General features: G+C 39.9%; 1 protein-coding gene across 5 annotated transcripts in view; it reads right to left on the reverse strand.

The window, feature by feature from the left end:
• Positions 1–26,983, reverse strand: part of CACNA1C (calcium voltage-gated channel subunit alpha1 C) — a gene marked incomplete at its 5' end in the record, with an annotated part of 458,067 nt that overhangs the window by 165,882 nt on the left and 265,202 nt on the right. For 3 of the 5 annotated variants that reach the window (XM_079992108.1, XM_079992110.1, XM_079992109.1), the window contains 4 exons: positions 213–385; positions 3,614–3,717; positions 21,547–21,743; positions 25,564–25,722. In XM_079992108.1, the coding sequence (XP_079848234.1) occupies positions 213–385; positions 3,614–3,717; positions 21,547–21,743; positions 25,564–25,722 (633 nt within the window). Of the gene's footprint in view, positions 1–212; positions 386–3,613; positions 3,718–5,979; positions 6,006–21,546; positions 21,744–25,563; positions 25,723–26,983 lie in introns of those variants that run through there. The other 2 variants (XM_079992111.1, XM_079992112.1) reach the window with 2 other exon arrangements.

Here is a 26,983-nt window from a genome sequence, read left to right on the forward strand (position 1 = left end):
GCTGCCACACGACACCTCTGGTGGTGGACCTTCCATTCCCTTCCCCAGTTTTATGTAGCAAACATTGATAGTGTTGCAGTATGGCAATATTTATCTTAGCAAGGCTTGGGTGCACCCTTCTAAGTTCCTGAGCATAGGTTCATTAATGCAGCCCATAAAGAACATGAATTGCTGGCTAGACACCCTAGGACAAACAGAGGAGAGTTGCTTACTGTTTCGGGGCTTCTCTTCATCCATGCCCTCATCTTCATTTTCTGGGTCAATATCTTCTGCTTGAGTTATCCAGTCCAGATATCCCTTCAAGTCCTCCTCCAGCTGTTGTTTCTCTCGCAACTTCTGAAAGTCACCTCGAGCTTTTGCTTTCTCTCTCTCTTTAGAAAACTCCCTGGCAAGAGGGAGGGGATTAAAGGATGAGAACAGGAGACCAAAAGAAAGATAGAAAAGAATTAGCTTGAATTGCACCGGAGATTATAAATTTCCTGCTATGGTAACTTGGCTGTCCATATTAATTTCAACCCATATTAATCCATGCAATTCCTCTGTTTTATAAACAATGACTTATCTTTAAGATGGTACTGTCAGCTACTTGTTCTGTATCTCAAATCATTTCTCAAAGAGAATTAATGATGATTTTTGTTATTATTTTTTATAAAATGCTTGCAGGAAAATATTATTCTGAATAATCTTGAACAAACTATTATCTGTACTGCAGTAACATAAGGACAGTCTTTTCTCAACTCAAGGCAAAACTCCAAGCTTCTGTATATGCCGATGTATATCTGTCATCATGCCAGGCTTTGCTCCATCTTCTCTTAGGAATCTCATAATAAAGACTTTAAAGTGGAGGATTGCAAGAAGCTCCACTTAACCCTCAGGAAGATCAGAAACAGCTCAGTAGATCAGTTCTAGAAGACAGTTTTGCCATAAGGTAGATGGATACATCACAAATATGACAAATGTGGAAAAAACAAAGTGCTTCTACTAGAAGCTGAAGCTCTGTGGCATGGAACTGTAAACAAAAGATGGATAGTGAGAAATCCAATGCCTTTCTCCTTCCAAGCACTGTATAAACATTATTGCACATTGAAGGCTTGTTGAATATTGTTAACACTCTTTAATGTATGGGGAACCAGGAAGTGGAAAAATTAGTGTTCATATTTGTCTGATGCCTCTTTAGATAGTCTGATCATTTTCAAAGCTGCTGTGTACCAACTGCTCCCAAAGTATCAACTAGAAATAATGATTCCCATCCTTATTTCCCATCCTGCTCCCTGTAATCTTTTTAAGTAGAGATCTGACAACTGAACTTGAGGCTTTCTGCTTGCAAATAAGGAATTTTCTTTTGAGTAATTCTAGCCCATGGGTAGGTAAACTAAGGCCCGGGGGCCGGATCCAGCCCAATCACCATCTAAATCTGGCCTGCGGATGGTCCGGGAATCAGTGTGTTTTTACATGAGTAAGATAGATAAGATAAACTTTATTCGCATTAGCCAACGGCCATAGCAACATAAAACAAGCAATATATACAAATAAAATATATACAAATAAAAAGGACGGCAATGGGTGAAAAGGGCAATCAAATGGCCAAGATTATTGACAAATAAGGAATTCTACTATTGAGTTATTGCAAGGATAATAATATTGGAAAAATTAGTGTTTTTTAAAAGTCATTCCACAGCAACAACAGCAATGTAGTACAAAAACCAGCATCTTAAAATCTGATCTATGAAGGCCTGGTGTCCCTGTGAATATAAAATGAAATTCTTTTAAAAATTCCATCTATGGTGCTAATTTGAATCTATTCAGTATCAATATATGACCAAGAATGACCTCCAAATGATTCCTATTTGGCATTATTCTGTGAAATGACTGCAATTTCCATTCAGTTCCACATCTTACAATGGGCATCAATTATTTATGCTTGTTAGCTGTCATACCAAGAAAGCAAATTATCAAAAGGCTTGTTGACTGAACTACCCTTTCATTCATGTGGGCAATTTCCTCAGAACAAATCCACAATTTGCTAAGTGTGTACGGTAACAAATGTTTATACAGCTAATGGGCAACCTGCATTTTTAAACTGACATGTATAAAATGTAAAAATTGAAATCTTTCCTATGTTACCACCATTTTTGTTTGTTTCTGACCCCTATTTTTCAGAAGACTAGAAACAAAAACAAACAAAAAACCTGCCCTGTCCTGAGTTACAATGGAGAGTTGTTACCCAAGAAAAATAATAATCTGAGAAGCACCTTCCAGAGGAAGGATGGGATATAAATTGAACAAATAATCATATCAGTAGGTTAAAATTTGTTTCATATACTTTCATTCATTTTTTCTTTACCATGATGTCACATGCATAGGATGATATCCAACGTTAGTCATTCTCAGAATAATCCCATTGAAATTAATGGAAATCACCCAATAAGCAATAGGTATTATTTTTCTCTCTATGGTCAACATTTCATTAAACGGTTTTGAAACTGCTTCACTAATGTAATAACAAGAAAAGACCTATGGCATATAGACAACTTATGTGCTTTAAACACGCAGGGGTCTTAGAATTCAAATTCTAAAATTTCGAAAATCCTCTGTGACACACAAGTACATAGCCAACATTTGCCAGTTCTGCTGTGATGTCAGTTTATCAAGCCAATAATAATCAAAGTAATTAGACCTGTGCTTCCCAATCCCTACTGAGACCCCATGTAAACCACTCATAAATTCTAGTTATAAGCTCATGTGTTATGATAATGTTATTTACTATATTCATTACTTCCACCAGGGGCAACATATTGGGGTGAAGTTTCAATCCCAACAATGTTATATATAAGGGTGGGGAGTGTTTTCTACACCTAGCACTGCTAGCTTTTGGCAGTGCTGGCTTTCAACCCCCACCCCACTACTTTAGGCTGCTTAATGCCATTTAGACTTTCACTGTCCATTTATAAGGTAAAGTTGATCCAAATCCCACTGACATTAGCAGATGACATTGGGAATATGTTGGATCAGGGCCCATATCTTCAACCCAAGAGAAAGAACATAAAGAATAATACAGAAGCATGTGTAATTAAACAACAACAATAGTAATTCCAAACATTTTTCCAGGTACTGCTTACCCGCTAAGTACACCGAGAACCAAGTTAAGTACAAAAAATGACCCTATGATGATTAGTGTAACAAAATAGATCCAGGGCCAGTCCCTTCCTATGGCATCATTGACCTGGAAGAGTGGAATGATAATTAGTGTGGAAAGTTCCATTCCTAAGCATTACAAGGCTCCAGTTGAAGGGAACTTGAGTCACCAGTGATGAATTTGTTGTTCGGTTCAACCAACCAGGAAGTAAATTTTCTACCTACTTTAGTATAGATTGAGTTAAGTATTTGGTCACCTTACCAAGTGAATTTCCTACCACTGTATACTGTGCTGTAACTTGCCTGTCAGACACAGGCAAGACACAGTCTGGGGAATCAATGTAGAAATCATAACAAATATAACCCTTGATTTTGCTTGTGACAATTAAAGGATTCTGGTGACACAGAAGAACCCTGATTCTGGAGTCTTGCCCTGCAGCATGAGGGGGAAAAAATAACACCAAAACCAGCAGCTTACCCGCTCAACACACCAAGAACCAGATTAAGAACGAAAAAGGATCCAAAGATGACCAGACTGACAAAGTACACCCAGGGTAACTCATAGCCCATAGCGTCCTGCATCTGGAAAGATGGAGGATAGTTAGAAGATAGAGACAGAAAGCAGAATGGATTAGGGAAAGAAGACAGAAAGGTTTGCAAATAAGGCCTGTGGATAAAACAGATAGTTGGACATATTTTAGCTAATACCTAATTTTAGCTGTTTTGAAGGGCCTTTGACTTAAAATACCATGTGAAAACAGAATGTGTCCATGAGAGTGAAATTAAACCAGATATATTGGGAACCACCTATTTTACTCATTGATATAAGAGAAGCATAACATTTTTATTATGTGCTAGGTGATGAACAGAACTTCAGTTACTCCAGTGATCCTTTGTTTAGATTATTATTTATAGCCTTCAGCATATTAAAATATAGAGGAAGAAGAGGGGGGGAGAAACCCTCAGTTACAAAATATAGACATAATATATTTGTGAACAATTGGATAGAGATTACATTTTTAAAATAATAACAACAAAAAAGTTAAGAAACACCCTTTCCTCTGTGTGTGTCCCCACCCCCATTTGCTGCTCTATCAAAGCAAATGGTCACACTGAATACAGTTTGGGTGGTGCATCAGCAACCATCTAGTTTTGTTTAAAGATTCAAACGTTTATTTTTGTTGTTTTCGGAGTAACCATTTGTACTGAACTACCCAAATTGGAGACCAGGGTTAAGGAAATGTGCTGTGATTACCACTGTTTTTATACTAAAGTACATTATGTATATATATTTCAGTAAATATCTGCAAGTCTTTACCATGTTTCCTTCCGCTTTGGGATAAACAAGGCATATATGCACTTTGTAAAAATGCAGCCTTCCCACTGGCACAGCAAGGCTGAACCACAGCATTTTAAAAAATATTATCCAGGAATTCATACTGGGGAAGGTAAAACTGCCCATATAGCTACAATCAAATCCTCTGCTCTTGATTTTTACTCATAAATGTATTCTGCATCAAGCCCAGCATTCTTATGAAATAGTCTGAAGCAATGGCTTCAAGTAGCACATTCCTAAAGCAGAACAATTTTCCTGCCTCCAGGTTCCATCTCTGTTATTAAAAAAAAGCAGGGAAAGAAGTATAATTTTGACATTTCATAACTAAGACTTCCACTTTTTACTATAGCATCATGACACCTGAACTTCCTTGTGGCAACTGAACAGGTTGTCCCATCAATTTCAAATGATTACAAAAGATTTAAAGCCATTGTATTCAAAGCAAACCTGTACAGTATAAGCCCAGGGAGGTAGCCATAGCTCAATTATAGACCATCTGGTTTGCATGCAGAAGTTTCAGTCCCTGGTATCTCCAGAAAGAGCTGGGAATGTGCCCCCCCTCCCGAAATCCTGAAGAAGCACTGCCAGTCAGTGCACAGAATTCTGAGCTACGTGGACTGAGTCTGACTCAGTATGTCAGTTTCCTCTGTTCCTATTAGGAACAATGAATGCTGACACCATGAGGACATTTCTACACTGTGTAGAGTCACTTGAGTGGCAAAAGGAAAAGGGAGGGAAGAGTCTCTGTACTTGGGTGTTGGACAAATGAATATAGGTAACCCTTCTAGCTGCTGTACTATAAAGGCTTCCCTGTTGGGTCAAACTAATGATGCACACATCCTGTTTCTTGCATTAACCTATAAAACATATAATAGATGGAATAAAATTGGGGCATGCTTTTGCTTTGCCTTTGTGAATGCTTTACAAGCCCTGTTTGGTATTTGTTCATTATCTAGTCCCCATGCAAAGAACAAAGTGGTTGCTAAAATTTCACAAAGCTGCTGCCTCTCTGAAAATGGGGAGCTGCTGTTTACTCATCAAAGAGGGATGTGAATATACTTAATACTGCAGTGCAATGAAATATTTTAATTTTTCAAATAATATTATGAAGGGTTCCTAAAACTTCTCAGTTGTGGAAAAACCTCTCCCTATGCTGCCAGCTGTAAAGAAAAGTAGCCCTCTTCAGACTCAGTGATACCTGTCCTATCTCTGCTGCCACTATGGTTGTTACCCTGAGGATTATTTTCTGTAGAGTTGAGAAAGGGGTAGGCCAAAAGCTTTAGGCTGCTCCTAGAGCTATAATAACTGTTCTTCCATTTTAAGCTACAAATGCAAATTGCAGCTGATTTTCTACCCTCTTGGGAATATTGTGATTTTTCTGCGGGTGCATCCTGACACATTCTGTTCACTCTAGTGGACATGACAAAGTCATGTGGGCAGGGAAGGGTACAATTCACCTGAGCAGCCACTGCTTATATCAATTGTTTAATCTGCACCATAGTACTTACTGAAGCTGTTTATGGCTGATTTCTGCTATGCCTTGTTACAAAGTGCTGCATTACTGGAACAGACGTGTTTTACATCAGAAGTTTCTAACTGAATACAACAGACACGTTGCTAAAATGGCTGGAGTTGGAAAGGAAGCAGTTTTTTAAAACAATTTTTAAATTGGCATGATAAAACTCCTTAATTTAAGTGCGCTCTCTCTCTCTCTCTCTGTGTGTGTGTACATAAGCCATTCAGTGCCAATTTAAATATAAATTAAAGAACAGGGTGGTAAAATGCTCCCCAGGAGGAGGGCCACCAGCAGTAGCTTCCCAGCCACTCAGAGCAGAGCCCCCTCCTTCATCAGTGGCGCTCCTCTCTGCTGATGGAGGCCTGCAATTCATTTTAATACTCTCTCATAGTCATCAACATCAGGATGGTTAGACTGCAGCCTTAGTGAGCAAATTGTGTCAACTTATTCCGATTCAGTGTTGAACAATGGGTTTTCTCAGGAAAGCAGTGGGATAAAACAAAACCTGTGTGGCCTACAAAACGTGGACCTGTGCCTGGAAAGTGTGGTGCAAAATGAAGTCTGGATTAGCCCTTAGTGTGGCAGCACCTACCGTGGTGCTATGTCAGTCACTTTGTAGCTTTCTGTTTTTTATTTAATCTTGTTGCACAATTTATTTATCCTCCAACTCAGCTAACATCATTAATGATGTTAATGATTAATAACACAAATTAAATACATTTAAAAACACAAAAGGAAACAGCAGCAGAACAACAACAGTATCAAGAAAGAGCAGAAATGCAGCCACTGATCAGTGCAAAAAACAAACAGGTCTTTTGTGAGTGTTGGAAGACCAATAAAGACGAGAGCAGAGGATCTCCCAGAGCAGGAGTTTCACACAGTGGGTTCCTTTCCTGAGTCCCCAGCAATAATAACAACAGTTATAGTCACCATAATTGTCTCAAGGCAATGTGCAACAAAAACAACTAAAAAAAAAAAATGCAGAAAACAGCAGAATTAAACAACAGATTTAAAACAAAACTAAAACAATACCAAACAGTGAGTGATGGAAAAGCCCCAATTTTCCATCTGGGAAAGTCTGTTGGAACAGGAATATTGCTAATTGTTTCTGGAAAATGCCTGTCATATCATGAAAGGACTGTTATTTTACAGAATAGGAGCAGCCATGCTAACAGCTCTGCTATGAGTTACTGCAGAGCAGGTTTCTGAGATATTTGGAAACTGCAGACTGTAGGGATCTACTGGGTATATACGGGAATCAAGTAGGGACACCAATCTCAGTAGACTTTGGTGGTAGTTCCAATCGGGGCTTCCTCTTTGGGCCTCAGTGGACAAGGAGGATTACACAGAAGGAGCTAGCCCTTTAGGTATGGAACTTGCATAAAAGGTAAAAGGTAAAGGTACCCCTGCCCGTACGGGCCAGTCTTGACAGACTCTGGGGTTGTGCGCCCATCTCACTCAAGAGGCCAGGGGCCAGCGCTGTCCGGAGACACTTCCGGGTCACGTGGCCAGCGTGACATCGCTGCTCTGGCGAGCCAGAGCCGCACACGGAAACGCCGTTTACCTTCCCGCTGGTAAGCGGTCCCTATTTATCTACTTGCACCCGGAGGTGCTTTCGAACTGCTAGGTTGGCAGGCGCTGGGACCGAGCAGCGGGAGCGCACCCCGCCGCAGGGATTCGAACCGCCGACCTTTCGATCGGCAAGCCCTAGGCGCTGAGGCTTTAACCCACAGCGCCACCTGCGTCCCTTATGGAACTTGCATAGGGCTAAGTAAAGCTGCTAAAATTAGGAAAAACAGAGCAAGCAGACTTGCTATCCTGCAGATAGAGTCCCTCTGTTCAACTGTGTTTGTACAATTATCAAGCTATCAGAACTGGAGCAGAGCTACTGCCAGAGAAGCAGTAAATGGGAAATCAGTCCTGCTGCGCCACAGAAATGTTTCTTTGCAGTTTAGTTCTTTGTATATTTGTAGTGCAGATAAACAATGCCAAATTCCTATACTTATTTGATACTGACATAATGTCTCCGTCACCCTGGTGTGGGGCAGGGATGGACCAATTATAGGATATGTGACAAAACACAGAAAAATATATTTTATAGAGCTATAGTTGCTATTTCATGGACACTTGGCCTCTACACAAACTGCTGGCTATGAAGGACTTATGATTTCTTGTAAGGAGGACTTGTTTCTAAAGTCTCATGAAACTATCAGCAGAACATTATTTTTCTATTATGAAAAGGAGCACCCTGACTCTATGTTTGGGTTTTTAAAAAAATCTTGGCAATTTGCCAAAGCACATTGACTATACAGCCATTAATCACAAACCCAAATCCTTGACAGCAGATGTAGGCTTTTTCTGCAGAACTTTTTTTACTGATCAGGGTAGAATCTACACGCATATAAAAACCTTTTTAAAAATACATTGAATTTCCATAAGGCTCACCATCGCCATCTAGTGTCACATTGTATATTGCACTTAAAACACACTTAAAATGTTTTACAGTGGTACCTTGGGTTAAGAACTTAATTCATTCTGGAGGTCCGTTCTTAACCTGAAACTGTTCTTAACCTGAGGTACCACTTTAGCTAATGGGGTCTCCCGTTGCCAGAGCACGATTTCTGTTCTCATCCTGAAGCAAAGTTCTTAACCCGAGGTACTATTTCTGGGTTAGCGGAGTCTGTAACCTGAAGCGTATGTAACCTGAAGCGTATGTAACCCAAGGTACCACTGTATTTGCAGCTTTATAGCTGAGTCTCTGGTTCATGGGGTCATGGAGAGTCGAACAGGACTAAGACGACTAAACAACAACAAGCTGAGTCCAAAGCCTAGTCTTTCGTAGTTTCTCTACTGAGATGAAAAACTTGCACACAGTAATATTTGATGCAGTCACGCACTGCCAAACCAGACCATGAAATCTGCCAGGATGTTTTCAATACTGTTCATTTAAAAAAAACACCACACACACACACACACACACACACACACACACACACTGAGGTATTTATTATAACTGTTCCATCATAAAAAGTTTTTTGGTCCTTAATAGTGCATTTGCTTCTATGTGAATTTCTTATTTATGAGTTGCATGAACTGCACCAAGAAAAGATGTTCATCTACCAGCTTCTTAGTTCTATTATGAGATAATCTGTGGTACATACAGAAACATGGAACTGCATTTGGTGAAACTTCATATTGTCAACAGTGCCCAAAACTTCCACATCTGAATTTTAAAACTTGAAAACTCGACAAAAGGAACTGATCTCATCTTGTGGTAAAAGTAAATATAGAAATCAGTAGAAGCAGGGTGTCCTGATAGGGTGCAAGGTGTTGGGGGCACTCAAACCAGCAATTCAGAAAGCAGAGCCCATGACCACTACAGCAGCTCTCACTCTGAAGGTGTTCCTGCCTCAGTCTCTGCTATGCTGTAGCATCAGTCACATGGTGTCTAAATCAGGAAAAGCCACCTTTAATTTCAGCTAAGAACATGGGCCTGCCTAGCTCTATATAACACCTGTTCCAAGTTGTGTTCCATACAGGGCATTTTATTTTTATGAATAGTAGCAGTAGAAAACTTGCCTTATATCATTTGGTAGCTGACCGCCAGCCCTTTCATTCTTGTCTGCACCATCTGGCACCAATCATCAACCTATTAGTATTATTATTCACATTTGTTTGTCACTTTATTTTTAAAAAGTCTCAAAGCAACTTAAGATAAAATACAAACCTGTAAAATCAATTAAAAAGCAAAGGAAAAAACAACAATGTACAAAACAACTAAAAGGACAAATTCTACCCCACCCCACTAGAAAATGAGCACCACACATAGGTGCCATCTCCTCAGGGCTCTGGGTGCCCGAGCACCCACAAAATTTCCCATAATAGGGACCGGACACCTACAAAATGCACCACACCCTGTGGAAAGAGCGCAGAGTTCAGGCTGGAGGGGGAGAGAGAGCAGAGTTGGGGGGGAGAGAGAGTGTGCAGAGTTTGGGCGCGAGGGGAAGAGAAAAATAGGTGCCGGTACTCACCATGAAGTTGTTACAGTGTCACACTTTTTAACAACAAAAGAGGTGCCAGTACTGCGTAACCTTGCATACCCCCTGAAAAAAATGCACTGACTAGGACTGCAATCTAAACACACTTACTGTGATGAAATACACCCCAATGACACCCAACTAGATTTCTGAGTAAACATGCATAGCATTGTGCTATTAACTCCCAAATAAATTTGCCTAGGGTCAGGGTGCCACTTAAAGACAAAGCCAACAGAACATTTTGCTCTGTGGTTATAGTAGCCCAGAATAGAAATGAGGAAGAACACTGTTTTAGAAAGAAAGAAAGAAAATGTCGAGATTTCCAGGTAGAAAATATTTTAATGATATACAATATGAGCTCCAATCCTTTGCAAAACTTGCTCTGATTTTTATTTGCTCAAAATATTAGGGGTTGTTTTTTATCATATAAAGTCTCATTTTTATTTCCTTCATGATGAGTCAGTTAAATCTTTGCAGGATAAAACTAATGAATGCAAAAGCAATTAGTAATTCAGTGCAATTCAACTGCCTGTATTAAGGAGGGAGGTGCCACTTTGTGTAATATATTGTCCAGCAATGAAATTCATTGTTATTCACTGTATAAGGAATGGACACATACATGGAAATATTTGTACTGGCATCCCATCTATATATCTGGCAATACAAGTAAATAAACTGGGCAACATCTCAAGTAATGCTTTTTGATACAGAAACCTGTCTTTTTATTTTTACAGATGCAGTCTGAGTCTCCTCTCTGAGAACAAAATATTAAAAGCAAGGAGTCACCTAGCAGTGAGCCAGGCTGTTAGCAAGCTATTCTGGCTCTCTGCCAGTAATAACAGCAGAGGTGGAGGGGAACTATCTTTTCAACCAACATATTTACTTCTCTCCCAAAGTGCAATGAGCCAAGAGAAAGCAAGGCATTGCCAGAGACCCTTATCTAACTGCAGAGAAGCATCCCCAGGAGCCTGCAACTAATCCATTGATTTGTAATGGTTCCTGATGAACTAACCTAAACAATACTCCACCCCAGGGATACAGTTGCTTAGTTAGACGTCTGATAAGGATTTGTGAAAGGATTAAGTCTTAGATCTACTATACAATCTACTAAACATTGAGTGATTTGCCAGGGAAAAAGAGAATAAGTACTTGTCTAACTTTTTTGCATTCAACAATAATACATTTCCAATTACAATCCTCTTGCCTTGCCCCAACTATCTCAAAACCAAGCATTTTCTATTAAGTGTGGGAACTATTCATCCTTCACAAAGCAACAACATGGGAATGAATTATAGGAACTTTCTGGTGGCGTGGGCTTAACATGCAGGCAAGGAGGGACAGATTTCTTATTTATTAAGGGCAGTCATCTTCTGCCTCCCCCAAGAAATGTTGCTACTTTATTAACATAGCATCAATCCCTTTGGACAAATATAGCAGACACTACTGAGTTGTTCAGGGCAGCCATTGTGTGAAGCAACAACAAAGTTTATTTATTTGGTTTGTGTGTTTTCTGGACATTGTAGATCTGTCTTAGCCTGGACATTGTAGATCTGTCTTATTTATTGGGGGGGGGGGGACAGGATCCTTTGCCACTTTAAGGTAAGCCCATCCCAACCAAAAGGTTCTTAGATTTCATCTAATTCCAAGGATCAATCCAATTTTTAGGGACATCCCTCCCCCCAAGGTAATAGGCTGAATATTCTATGATGCAACTATGGGGGCACGTTTTGTTCCTTAGAGATCTTTAACTGGAGCCTCTAGTGTTGCAGGCAGTGGCGTAGCGTGGGGGGTGCAGGGAGGGCCGGCCGCACCGGGCGCAACATCTGGGGGTTAGGGAAATCCACGGGTTAGGGGGCGCAAATCCACGGGTTAAGGGGCGCAAATCCATGGGTTAGCAAATTACTTGCCTTGCCCCGGGTGCTGATAACCCACGCTACGCCACTGGTTGCAGGTAAAATCTGTGGAAGGTCATTGCTTCTGAAGCAAAACTGTGGGCTAGCAACTCAGCTATCACCTAGCAGCAGGCACTCCATCAGGCTCTAGCCGAAGGAGAGAAGAGACTCAAGGCCAGGCATAGGCAAACTCTGGCCCTCCAGATGTTTGCGACTACAATTCCCATCATCCTTGACCACTAGTCCTGTTAGCTAGGGATGATGGGAATTGCAGTCCCAAACATCTGGAGGGCCAGAGGTTGCCTATGCCTGCTCAAGGCTATTCTAACAGCTCTTCTGAGAGACCAGCTGGCTCTGCCTATCTTTCAGTGTCTTCTAGCAGCAACTATTCCATCAAACTACCTGAACTATTTCCATCTCAGCTTCAGACCTGAGAACTTTAACTTTAAGAATTGATACCTGAGTGTGGTTCCCCCACCCATCTGCTCCTATTTCTCTCCCTGTCTCTATTAATCATTTTGTTTTGTTTTTTGTTTTTTAATGTATTTTTTATTAAAGATTTCTTGGTTTACAAAAATATGTGCAATGTCTATTTTTTCAAGTTACATTTTCTACAGGTCAGTTTCATTTGTTGAGACATTAGTGTTACATTAGGAAGAAAGGGGGGAAAGAGGTGGAGGGAGCCATGGTAGGTGGGGGTGGGGTCAGGTGGCAAAGTTTCTATTTTATTTAATGTATGTGGGGGGGGGGTTGTGTCAGCATCGCTTGTGCAGGTTCTTTTTGCTATTTGCTTGTGTACCTTTGGTGGTGAGAGAAGCTGGGGTTAGCCTAGAGTGTGGTTGCTTGTTTGTGATTGGCTGTGGTGAACTTTGTTTTCATGTGTGAGTGGGGTGGGTAGGTGTTTTTGAATCAGGTTAGCCATATTGAAGCAGGGTAAAAATTCTTTAAATAAATAGCATACAACAGGTCTCAGGGCATAGTCTGAATGATTGATTCAGCCACCTTGTTAAAACAAAGCAGATCTGAATCTGAATGGGGGACCACATAAATAATTTCCCTCTACTGCCAGCCCATTCTGTTCACAGTAGCCTACACTTCATATATTTTCTGAATCAATCAATCAATCAATCAATCAATCAATCAATCGATTTCTATTGTTTATAGCTAATGGCCATCACAATACAATATAAGCACAAATCAAATAACTACAGAACGACAGACTTTACATGCACTAGACTAAAAGAGATGTCCAATGTTCAGAAAAACACACACACACCAAAAAACCATTTCTTCTGGTCAGCATCCCTAGGGTCTGGCACTTGCATTATCCATAAAGGCTGTCCTTATCTTTCTTGCTGCTAGTACAAATAGTGCCACCCTATCAACTTCTGCCAATAGCCTTTTAATTTTAAAGACATCTGGTTGAACGTCTAAGGCGGTCTAAGGCGGTCTGAAAAGGGGAGATTAAATTTGGCTCTAGGTGAATCATATATAATATAATATAAAAGATTCTCAATAGACCCTGATCCACATATACAGAGGTGCTCTTTTGCAGGTCTGCTAGTATATCTCCCAGACATCATTTCTACATTTTCTAGAAATGATGTTTGATCGTTTTCAATAATTTCCTATTTAAAGTTTGCCCAGTGAAACTTGTATTTTAATCCAGTGCTTGGAATAGACAACATATTCATCAAACATTCCCAGGAGACACAGTGAGGAAATGTGGCCATACATTTAAGTAACTGGTAGTTTGGCAATAACACTAGAAACAAAGCAAAAGTGGATATCACTAGAAACATTAAGGCCAACAATATACTTTATGAAACACATCAGAAGCAGAAAAGTAGCTAGGGAGGTGGTTGGACCATTAGTCCAGAAAGGAGCTTCATATTTGTTAAAAGAGGATAAGGAGGTTGTAGTAAAACTGAATGAATTCTTTCATATGTCTGCACGCTGTGGAAGACGTAGGACAACCCTGTGCCTGAATTGACCTTTTCAGGAAGGACATTTGAAGAAGTAAGCTAAATAGGCCTCATTAAGAAATTTAAAAGTAACAAATCATCAGGTGCAGATGGCATCTATCCAAGAGTTCTTATAGAACTCAAATATCAAATAGCTGATCTTCTAACATGTAATGTGGCACTCTGGTCAGTGACCGAAATAAATTCATGCAACACATAACGTGTCCCTGAGCTTGGCCTCCATACCAGTTCTTTAAAGGGGATTCAGAAAATTACAGGCCACTTGGCTTAACATCTGTCCAGGTAAATTGGTGGAAAGTATTATTTAGGATAAAATGATCAAGCATATAAAAGGACAAGTCTTGCTGAAGAATCAATATGGCTTCTGCAAATGTAAAACTCTCTTGCTCTCTAATATTTTAGAGGTCTTAACAGCTTCCTGTCTTCTCAGTTCTAGCTCCTGCTCTCTCTGGCCAGCTATGAAGTTACCTCCTTGGACTTTAATACCTGCTTCCATCCACTGAGCATATGGTTTTGTCTAATATTTAAAATACATAGTATTGGACTTGACTGTTTTACATGGGTTCTATATCCTATGATAAGAACCTGCCATCCTCATTTTGCATAATGCATTTTGTGATAGTCAATAATAAATAAGACTGTGTAATTTGAGTTGTGTCATCAGATCCCTGTAAATCTACAATCTCATAAGGAGTCAGATTCTTTTTTAAAAAAAACCCTGGGTGAAGTCCCTGGCCCAGTCAGATACGCCAATCTATTTTATTTTAGCACTGATTATGTGTGACCTATACAAACTCCCTAAAGGACCTTCAAAATGACTTTGATCACAGTGTATTTGCTAGTGGGTCACCTTGGCTAGCAGTGTAAATGTGTTCTTTTTTAAAAAAATTAAGACCGCTTCTTTTCCCAAATGGATTTTTTAAAAGTACCCATAAGGCTCAAAGGCTATTTACACAGGAGGGTTGATTATTATTTCATTGCAAATTCTACAGCATTACGAAGTATCCATCTATTCCTCTGGTACTTAGAAACCTTAGTTATTTAAAAGTCTTTTCATCTTTTACAAGCTTTGGAAATTCACTCTGAAAAGGATAAAACCCTGACTGTAAGCATGAACATATTCTTCAGGACACTAAGTCTCCAAATGTTAGAGCTGATTTCAGTTCAAATTCTAGGGGCTTTCCCCTTATGCTTATGTTTATTTTGTATTTACATTTACAAGGCTGATTATCATGAAAGAGATTTACAGTATTACTTCAATTCTCCAAGCTCAGGGTTTTCCATTTCCCAACAGAGAGATGTAAGATTCCTTTGTGTGAGTGTGTGTATAGCATAAAATGCATAAAATGTTGTGTAATGATTTACATAGTCATCTAAATGCTTGAAAAGAAAGATAGTAAGAAATATAATAAGATATAAATTCTCCATGCTCTTTAGTAATGTTTTCATACTTCAAGCTTCAAGGTAGAAAATGCTGAGCATCTATTAATTTACAGCTATCTGAAGAATATTAGTATCTTCAATACCAAATGGAACATACTGATCACAAGTAGAACACTCAGGTCTTTTGTAAAGGTAAATTCACATTCTGGACATGTTCTGCCCTACACTTTGTAAACTAAAATTTTTCAGCTCCGTCAAAGTTTCCCCCAAAAAATTCTTCCTGTTGCTTGTTTGGTGCATAATAGTCAGCCACTGATCCTGCAATGTGCCCCTGATAAACAAGTAACGTAGATCAGGATCACTAAGGGTTTGTTCAGGTTTAAATTCTGATTTATCTGCAACACATGTTGCTACCCCACAAGCCTTAGATGTTCCCTGAGAGACAAACCACTGTCCCCCAGAGGAGGGGAGGGGAGGGGAGGGGAGGGGAGACATACTCATTGTAGTCCCCCTCCTCCTCTGGTGAGTCTCCTGGACCAGAATCAAGTCTGGTCTCCCTTTTCTTAATTCCTTCCAAACCCATCTCCATTTTATGGCTGATCCCATAAAAATGTGATTATTGTTAAATTATCCATACTTGTTCCAGGATGATTAGTACATTATAGGAGCATGTGGAAAACATTATATCTAAAAGACAATTGTTGGCAACTTGCAATAGTTTAACAGCTGGACGGTGAACAAACCCCAAACTTCCCCTCCCCCCCCTTTCCCCTCCCACCTACAACAAGAAAATTCCCTCCTACTGTTGGAACCATTGTGGTATCCACAGAGTAGTAAATTCTACTCTTTCAGTAGTATTAACAATAGGGGATAACCAAAATCACCGCTTCCCCCCCTCCCAAGAACATTCTATGATAGTAAAGTTACAAAGCAAGTCATAAAAACCAATACAAAACGATCTCATGCAGAGCAGAAGCCATCTTGTGGGATTCTCTGTCCATTTTTCTTCTGCATTGGATTTTTCTGCTTGGGTTACCTTGATGTAAGTTGCAGCGTTGTATCAAAGTATTATGAAACTCCAAGCAACACTAACTCTGTATTCTGAGATATTGTAAGGGGGATTCAGTTCAGCTAAGGATGACTGGTGGGCTACAATTGCTAGTATTGTAAGTCCTAAATTAGAAAACTTCCTGGAAATAATCAACCGACAGTCCATAACTGGCCCATAACTCAGCTACTAATAAATTAATTCACATATTTATATATCACTGTTTTGCAGAATTTCCAGCAAAAAGAACATTTTAGCCTTAACCAGCCTGTTCTTGTCTTTCCATATCAGCCACTATGTATATGCAGGCAAAAAACAATATATGACAAGAGAGAAGGCAGAAAAGTCTGGCTTCTCACTCTTGTTCTTTGCCATAATTTCCTTATAGATTTTTGTACTCACAGAGGCCTGGCAGTAACTGTTTCCTGTTTCTCTTGGGAAAACTATACCAATCAACAGCTGACCTCCAACCCAGTCCCTGCATATAGATTGTCCTGTATACAGTTGGCTAGTGGAGAAAACACTGGACCTGAGCAAATAATTAGCAGGCAAAATAGCCATACTGAACTCATTTGTTCTTTCTGCCTTTCTGCATATTTCCCATATGATTCAACTGATTGGAAAACAATACAGTGGTACCTTGGGTTACATACACTTCAGGTTACATACGCTTCAGGTTACAGACTCTGCTAACCCAGAAATAGTACCTTGGGTTAAGAACTTTGCTTCAGGATGAGAACAGAAATCACGTGGCAGCGGCGCAGCAGCAGGCCCCATTAGCTAAAGTGGTACCTCAGGTTAAAAAAAGTTTCAGGTTAAGAACAGACCTCCAGAACGAATTAAGTTCTTAACCAGAGGTACCACTGTACTGATTTTGGAAGAAAAGTCAGTAAAATTAAATCCTACATTCTGCACTGAATTCTATTTCAAAAATGACAGTTCCCTCTGACACTGAACTATGACACTTCCCCTAGTCAACACCTTTGAAATTTTATTTCAAAAGACTGCTGCTGATATTATCTCCCAGTGTTCCATAGCTGGGAACAATTGATTGAGAAATAGGATTTGGTGATGGTGAAAGCGTCAGTTATGGAAAGAATGAGAAAAGCGCAAAATAATGAAGAAAGTGATTTAAAAAAGGTCAAGAGAAAGGTGGGAATGTGAAATATATCCTTTCCGAGCAGGACATTGGACAGAGGCCTCCTCTTTTCTAGTTCCCAGCAAATTCTCAATTGGTTCAAATGTAATACCAACCCACAGTTTGGAGCTAAGAAGCCTCAGCCTCATGAACTCCTTCCTCTCCATCTCCTTATGCACAGCAATACCCACTAAATCCCATGCCCATGCTATAGTTTGTGGGAAACCATAGTTCCCTGTTATATCTAAATTCTATCAACCCTGGTTTCCAATTCTAGTTTGCAAGGAATCATAAACTATAATTAATCAAGTGTCTTCCATATTGTACAGGTGGGATGATCACAGAGAGACTGTGAGTAGCCTGTGCCTTTTGCATTCACTTAAAGGATAGTTTATTTGGTGTTTTTTGTTTTGTTTTTGTTTTTTGCTGTGGTCACCAATCCATTTTTAGTTCTCTCCTAATAATAGCTATATCCTGAAGAAGAACTTATATCCATTTTATTCATGAAAAGTGCTATGATAGCCTGGCTAATGTTACATTATCCTGGCTACATGGTGACTTAGAAAGCAAGATAATGGACAATCTGAAATCAGAACAAATTAAAATGAAGTAGTATACACAAGTGACAGCAATCCAGGGTTTTATATGCCCTCTGGAACTGGCAGCAATTGTCTTGGCATCATGGCTCCTCACTGGCACAAAACATGAACACCCAATACCTGCTTTTTTTTTTTTCTTTTTTCGGCAAAGAGATACTTGGAATTAATTAGCGATGACTGTTTTTTTTAAATTCCCTGGGCTTATTCTTTGTTATATTTCACAACCCTGCCCAAATCTGCTGTGTTTATTGTTTCCCCCTTCTAAACAAACCAATCTAAAAAGAAAGCAGTAGTTCTTTCTTGGAGAAAAAATATGTACAGGAAACATGCAGAGAGGTGCATTCAGCAAAACAGATTATTCTCTTGTGTGGAAAGGCCATGCTAATTCAAGCATATGCACCCTTAAAAATAAAGGGTGAGAAAGCACAAACACAGCTGCTGAAAATTGTGGGGTGGTGGTTCTGTTTATAACATTAAAAAAAATTGTGGCAATATCACTGTGTTCCTCATCACCACATCTCCCTCAATGGGCTTCAACAGGCTGCAGAGGGATAAGCAAAGCTCACAAAACATGTCAAGGCTGTCAGCAAAGTAAATTATATCTATTGCCTGGTTTCTTCCCCAATTTGATTTCCTGACAGGAGTTTCCAGGGCAACTGTGAGCTTCTGTTTCAAGGTTTTTCATCAAAGCTCAAGAGTGCAATTTCAGAGATGCTGGAGGATGGAAGGGAGTTTTACAAGTCAGCATGTCTAAGCCAGCTGCATCAGACTTGCAGGCTTCCTACCTTGTTCCCTTGGGTTGTTATGATCCACTCAGCAAGGGGGCCAACCCAATTGTGCAAGCAATCAACCCAGGAAGCTGCTTTAGATACCAACACTTTTAGAGAAGGCCCAATCTAGGGAGCATGCTGCAGAATTCCTTACAATGTCAAAAAAAAGATCCACATACTATTGGAAAATGGAATTTCCTTTCCTGTAAATTCACAAAAGCCTTGGTGGGGGGAAGGAGAAATGGCAGAAGTTTGAAAACCTTTTGCATTTGGGCCAGATTTTGGTGGCTAGAATTAAGCTTTTTATGGCATGACGGTTTTTTGTTTTAAATAAACCCTGCCATATAAACCCTGCATTATTTTTAAATTACACCCCATGCCAAGTCATAGAGAGGAGATAGGACAGAAACATATAAATAAAATTAAGTTGATTCTTGCTCTCAAAGCTATCTATGCCAGTCTGACGAAAAACCATGTCAGATTAACAATTTTGCTTGATATTTAAAAAACTGGTCTAATATAAGACACAATTTTGCCTATTATATGTGTCCTGTGCTGATGATAACTCAGATGGTAACCCTATGTCTCATGATGGTGTTCCCCACTGGACTGCTACTTTTAGATTTTTAAAAAAAGTTTTAAATACACATAAGAGGATGGATTCAAACAAGTTTAAGCCTGTGCCATAATGAAGTGATTCCCTGTGGCTTCAGGGGCTCCACTGTATACATGGTGCTCCACTGTCCACATAGCCTTCCTCTTTCATTTCAACCGATTAGGTAGTTTGCTAACCAGAATTCAAGTCACATGTAGAGTCACACAATCACTGAACTGAATGCCAATTCCTATGAGTGAAAATGCTTCACAGGATCATGAAAGCACCCCTGGCATTCTAACCTTTATGTTTTAACCCTGTCTATGAGCTAATTCTAGGGACGCAGGTGGCGCTGTGGGTTAAAGCCTCAGCGCCTAGGGCTTGCCGATTGGAAGGTCGGCGGTTCGAATCCCTGCGGCGGGGTGCGCTCCCGCTGCTCGGTCCCAGCGCCTGCCAACCTAGCAGTTCGAAAGCACCTCCGGGTGCAAGTAGATAAATAGGGACCGCTTACCAGCGGGAAGGTAAACGGCGTTTCCGTGTGCGGCTCTGGCTCTGGCTCTGGCTCTGGCCAGAGCAGCGATGTCACGCTGGCCACGTGACCCAGAAGTGTCTCCAGACAGCGCTGGCCCCTGGCCTCTTAAGTGAGATGGGCGCACAACCCCAGAGTCTGTCAAGACTGGCCCGTACGGGCAGGGGTACCTTTACCTTTACCTATGAGCTAATTCTGGCTAAACTTTATCATGTTAATGACCACTGAAACTCAGTGTGCCTCGTTCAGCCTTGTTTTCTGTGAACTTGCAGTTCTGACTTATTAGTACAGGATCTGTGCTAGAGAAGTGCATGGACAGCACCAGAGGGGAACTGGGGGGAAGGGGCAAACCTGGCCCCTAACCCTTGCTCTCATTGCTGGACTCCTATTGTTAACATATTGCATATTTTTCATTCAGAGAACAACTTGCTCACCTAGAAGTAAGCTGTGCCCCTTCTGTGACTGCCCCTGTAATTTTTTTTCCCTGTTTCTGACACTGGAAGTGATGGAGATTCAGTCACAGAGACACTTCACTCAAGAAACCAGAGAAGTTTACTAAGAGTATCTGAAACCATAAATCTTGTCTGTGGTGCAAGCTGTAATTTCTAACATTACTACAGATTTCTTCAGTCTAAGAATGTTTTAGACAAGAGGATAGGTTGCTCAGGAAAGTAGTAGAACTTCCTTCTCTGGAACAATTTAAGGAATATTAGACAAACTTATTTATGGAAGGTTTAGATTTGGACAACCCTGCTTCCATAGGCCCAGACATGGTCATTGTTTAGCTCTGTGACTCCTATACTAATACTAGTAACTACAGTTTGTATTCTGTCACCAAAGATTTCTGGCTGCCCTCATCTGTGCTTTGACTTACACTGTAGTGGAATGTTGGCTGTTATTATGAGGAAGACTCCATGGCCTAAGTTTCAAGGGACAGAGATAGATATGTTGGGTTGTCGCCATCTAAATTTTACTTAAGAGTAGACCCATTGAAATTAATGGACCTAAAATAGTTACTCTGAGGATGACTACCGTTGGATTCATCCCATTCTGTTTCTAGATTTCTTTTTCTTTTAGTAATCAGGGTGACATAGACTATTACACACTAAATTTCAGTTCTTGTGTGTTGGAAATAGCTTAACAATTTAGATATTCCTATAAGTATGACCCAAGAGTCTTCATTTATATAGATATCTAGAGGCTGGTGCTTCCAGTGATAGTAAGATGGTTAAATGAAGTGTAATTATTTGGTTAGCAAGAAATTGTGCTGCTTTATTAATCTGGAGCAGTATGAAACATTTCTCATGCAAGAAAACACTGGTCAGTAAAAACATAGTGAAAATCTTGATCAATAAATGTAAATTGAAAGATAACACTGAAAGCTAAGAACAAACAGTGAAGGGCTGTCATACTGCCCCTTTAATGCACTACATCAGTCTGAGGTATCAGTTCAGTAGTTATTCCATTTGCATGACATACAGAGCAAGCAGTATAACAAAATAGCAATGACAGCCCCATGTTTTGAGCATGACATAAGAAGAGTGCTGTATCCACATTGCCACAGATTGATTTCACATACATACCCAGTATAGCACATCTGTCCAGCCCTCCATGGTGATGCACTGAAACACAGTTAACATGGCAAAGGCAAAATTGTCGAAGTTGGTAATGCCATGCTTAGGTCCTTCCCATCCTGGTCTGCATTCAGTACCATTCTGACATTGCCGCCCATGCGCAAATACAGGTGCACAAGGAGAGGGTTCCTCTTCTGCTGGTGTATCTTAAACAACAGGGATAAAGAATTGTTAAAATCCATGCAATTGAATGGTGAGGCAAAGAGTTATTTGCTTGTAATGGTGTCAAGGTATCTGAAGACATTAATTGTAATTAACTTTTTATATATTCATGCTGTGCTTGTGCTTCATAGAAATCGGGGCAGTTTAAATACTGCCTTTGATCCAAAGATACCAATGTGTGCCTGGAATGTGCTTCTACTTGTGTGTGGCAGTTGGAGGAAAGGTCCTGATTTCTGCAGGTTCCCTCTTCCTGCTATAGCACCTCATGCCATACCCCATGCCAGTATGGAAGGCACCTCAAACCTCAGGAGCAACCTTTCAAGAAGTATTTTAACTTCCCCTTTACTTTATAAAATTCTAGAAAGATGGATATAAACAAATAGAATAGTTCCCCTATCTTGACATCTATAGCCATTGTGCTTGTAAAAAATGTTATAATCTGCATTACTTTCATATGGTTCTTGGATTTGTTACAAATAATAAAAAAACCTAATTCAGAAAACAAAGCAAAAATCATAAAACTGATTTGGTCCAAAAGATAATCTGCTGTAAATGCTTCTATTCTCCAATAGATCAGGCCATATGTAATCCAGAACATAGTGTACCACAGGTAGATAAGATGTACAGAGCAGAAAGGCAAACAGTTCCAGGAATTAGTTCTTTGATGGCACAAACAAACAAGGGGAAGAGAGAAGCCTCCCAAAGTCAACAGGCAATTCCTGAGATTTGTTCTTGTTGTTACAATCCCAAATATGTTATACAGGTTATGAGTTGATCTAAAAGGCACTTTGACATCATCAAGTATTATGCATCCACATAACATGGATGGAAAAAAATTTTACTGACTCACAAGTGCAATGCCAGAATTGATTTGTACTCTTCTTTTCACATGACTCTTCTATTGCCTTCTCTATAAGTGCACATATAAAACATCTCTAGACCAGACTTAAATAGCCACTCATGCTGTGCAGTTTTATACTTATTCCTGAACAATTTGGAAACATCACTGAATTTATTCTCATTTGCCCTACTGTTTACAGTCCACAATCACTGTTGCTACCTTTCCCCTCAGAATCAGGAAAGGCAAGGACAGGGGCAGGTGGGAAAGATAGAGAAAAGATCAAGCATCTGCTTAGTGAGCAAGGTGAAATGGTGGTGGTAGCAGATAAAAAAATCTATCTCCATCTTTCTCTCTATGCAGCTGGTTGGCAGGATTCCAATTTTTTAAAATATCTTTGCAAGTAAACAAAGTATATATTCTTTTTAAAAAGAACTGTGCATCTCTTTCTGTGTGTGCTGTGTTGCACTGTGACCTGCTGTGTGTATGTGTGTTGTGATGGGCATGAAGTGCATGTCTGTGGGAGGGGGGTTCACACCCATTTTCTTGGCCACACTCATCACTGCCATGTGCCCCTTGTAGGGGTTGCACCAGGCAGTGTGGTCCTCAGCCTGAAAAGCTTTGCCATCTCTGTCTTATATGACTACTTGAAAAGACTCAAGGTGTAAATAGAAAGAGTATGTGAAAGTAAAACAAACCAAGAAGCTTTGTCTAGAACTAGAGTCACTGAGTCAGACTACACATTATTAACATTTACAACAGTTTATATTTGGGAACTGTACTGATAATAGGATATGACAGTTGTTGCTCTTAACATTGCCAGCTCATATCCAGATCAATGAGCTAATGACAAAAGTCAAAACCATTTTGTTGTGGCATGTGATGAACTTGAGACACTAAATTCTACTGCAATAGTTCAGCTCTGGAAAATACCCCTCTCCATGCAGACTGAAAGCTCTACCATAATGTTAAACTATGAAGTCAATGATTGGATAGGCTAAACAATAAATTATTGATCCAAACAGGGTGCTGTGTGGAAGAGGCAGAGAGGAGGGTGATGCTACTTTTGCTGGCATCAGATTTGATTAAACGAAAGTTTCATTCAGGAGCAACAAAAAGGATTATTTACACACACACACACACACACACACACACACACACACACACACACACACACCTGCCTGCCTGCCTGCCAAACCCTCAGAATTTGACTATACCAGCTTGATTTTAGCTTGGGAATTAAGATAATAATGATACTGTATCAGGTTCAAACTGCAATTACTAGAGAGGTTCACAAAATTTAGGGAGGGTGGAAATTTGGGCCTTGAATCCCTTTTGTTGGGTCCCAGAGGAGGATAAGTGAAACTACAGTTGTTGAGCTGCCTGCAAGCATAAGTTCTCAGTAATTAGTCACTCTGTGACTCAGTTTGACATAATATTAAATTTGCTTTCTAACATCTACATAGAGCTTCTGACTGAGGTCATTTTGGGATTCAGAATGAGGTGCCACCAGTACGCTGCTGGCATTCTACTCCTCAATGTCATCTGAGTCAGGTGAGGCTGTATAGTCATTGAACGGGTACCTGGACTCAGTAATGGGCTGGATGAGGGCCAGCAAACTGAGACTGAATCCTGAGAAGACAGAGGCACTGTGGGTATATTGTTCTCAGGTTCAGAGAATTAGTGTTCAACCTGTTCTGGACAGTGTGGCACTCTGCTTGAGAGAACAAGTTTGTAGTTTGGGAATAGTCCAAGATCCAGTGTTGCCACTAGAGTAAAGGCAACCTTAGTAGCCTGGAGTGCCTTTTAGTGGCTTCAGGTGGTTTCCCCACTAACAACATTTCTAGATAGGAATTGTTTGGCCATGGAAACCCATGCTAGTAAACAAATAAAAAACAAAGATTAGTGCTTAATCTTAGAAGGACATGTGCTGCTCAAGGAAAGGAAAGGAAAGGAAAGGAAAGGAAAGGAAAGGAAAGGAAAGGAAAGGAAGATGAATGTGGAAGAAAATAAGTAGCAGTGACTAAGAGTCAGTGCTCCATAATTTTTTGATCGGAGCAGTTGTTTATTCCTGGTGGCTCCCTCCTTTGATATGTGGATCATCTGAATCATTTATCACAGGAGCCTTAATTTTCTATGCCACTGATCAGTCCACATTTAGGTTTCCATCTCCTAAATGTTGACATTTCCACATAGCAAATTATTTATATGGGAGGAGCTGCATCCATGAGAAAAGTGGTTATGCTTCCTTTACATCTGCAATCTGAATGGTCATTTCTGTATTTGTCAAGTTTCTTCATTATGGTTCAGCTACATGGTAAAGCAGGATCCACATGTTTAGCAACAATCACATCCTGACAACCACATATCAAGTGTGGCACATATTTTGTTTAAGATAATTTTACTCTCCCTTTTGATTTTATAAAAGCTGTCAAGGTGGTTTGCAAACAAATCCATGAGATACATTGGTTTGTCTGGAAATGAGAGCAACTTATGGAACAATGTCATACTTTAATTATATGAACCCATGGCTATTTCAGTCTTTAATAGGCTACAGAAGAAGCAAGAAGAGCCTTGTATGCGCCCTTCATTACATTATGCTGTTTGACAGGGGACTGTACCGAGAAAATGCACAAATGGCTTCTCATTCGCCCCTTCCAGTCTTATGGTGATTTGCTCCTGAATTAGAAGAATATGTTGGAGATGTTGTTTATAGCACTGCTCTATTTAAAACTATCTACAGATTGCATGATAGAGCTTTCTTCGCTTCTTTCTTATCCTTTGAGCTTTTGGCTCTTAGTGCAGGGCAGGCAAGGCAAGCAGAACAGGTGTTATTTGATCATCACTGGAGCTTTCACATTCACTAAGCTGATATTAAGTACTGTTAAATCCAATCACATCATAGCCACTTTCCACTGATAATAAAAGGTGTTACACAATGTGGGATTACATAGCATATTTCTTACCTGATAAGCTCTCTGTTACATAACAAGTTTTGTGCATCTTTCCCATGAAGAGCTCCAATCCAATGATAGCATAGATAATTATGACAAACAGCACCAGCAGGGCAATGTGCAGCAAAGGGACCATGGCCTTGATAATGGAATTTAAAACCACCTGGAGGCCTGCAATGAGAAAGACAACACTGTAGCAAGAAGTGAATGCTGAATAATCTACTGAAGACAAGGGTATGCAGGAAAATGCTTCATTTAATAAATATACAAATATACAAATTATTTTGATATTTCTTTCACATTTGCTATCTGATCAAGAAAATGACTAACATATTACATCAGCAGTTATTGTAGCCTTATTGGAGTTCACCGATGGTGCTTCCTTGACATCATCATTATGCTTACATAGCTTTAACAGTGGAACCTAATCTCAAAATTAAAACCCCTGAGTGTAAGGATTTGTGCGCTTGCATTACTATATAAAGTATTATTGCACGGCAACAGGATTACAAGTCTTGTAGGAGGTGCTATTGGAAGGATATTAAGCAATACTTCAGCTTGTATTTTGCCATTCAGCTCTGAACAAAGGTAAGAAATACAGGTCCAAAGTAATAGGAAGATCAACCACACCCATCCATGGAAGACTGCTTGAAGCAAGAGGCCAGAATGAACGAGCTAATAGCTTTCTTATGGTTGGACAGTGTTCTTGAAGCTACAAGCATGAGTTTGACCAAACTGTGGGAGGCAGTGGAAGACAGGAGTGCCTGGCGTGCTCTGGTCCATGGGGTCACGAAGAGTCGGACACGACTAAACAACTAAACAACAACAACAAACATCCATATAAAAGCAAGGGTCAGGCTTGCTTATTGCTTTGAGCAATTAGAATTCATTCCAGTTGGATACACACTGCTGGATACACCCTAACCCGACTGTCCCCACCTTCACAAAGCCAGGTCTGACAGATTGTTAATGATAGTAAATTTTAGCATAACTGGATTAGGACACTACAAAGGGACCACTTCACTTGAAACACAGTCTTTTCTGGAGTGCAACGCAGATGCTGTTTTTTCTGGTTCTGGAAAACCAGCTCAGAAGTGCTCTTTGGGGAATAACTCTACAGATTTTGTTGTGCTGTAGTAAATGCACTCATGTTTGCAAAGGCTTTAAAGATTCACAGATGGAAATGCTATTGTAATAAACATTACCATATTAGTAAGTCATTAGTGTAAGGAAAGCTAAGAGGGCATCAATTTAAGCACCCTAATAGCTTCAGAAATGGCCAACAATTACAAGCTCTCTTAGTTTTTCTGAAGACTCTGCAGATATATTGGACCTGTATTTAACCCCTGAATTACTAATAAATTAATTTGGAAAGATAATTTTTACAATGATATGAGCACCAATAATTTGGACAACTGTCAGTTGTATAAAA

The sequence above is a fragment of the Podarcis cretensis genome (genome assembly GCF_951804945.1).
Source record: "Podarcis cretensis genome assembly, chromosome: 10".
Taxonomy (NCBI): domain Eukaryota; kingdom Metazoa; phylum Chordata; class Lepidosauria; order Squamata; family Lacertidae; genus Podarcis; species Podarcis cretensis.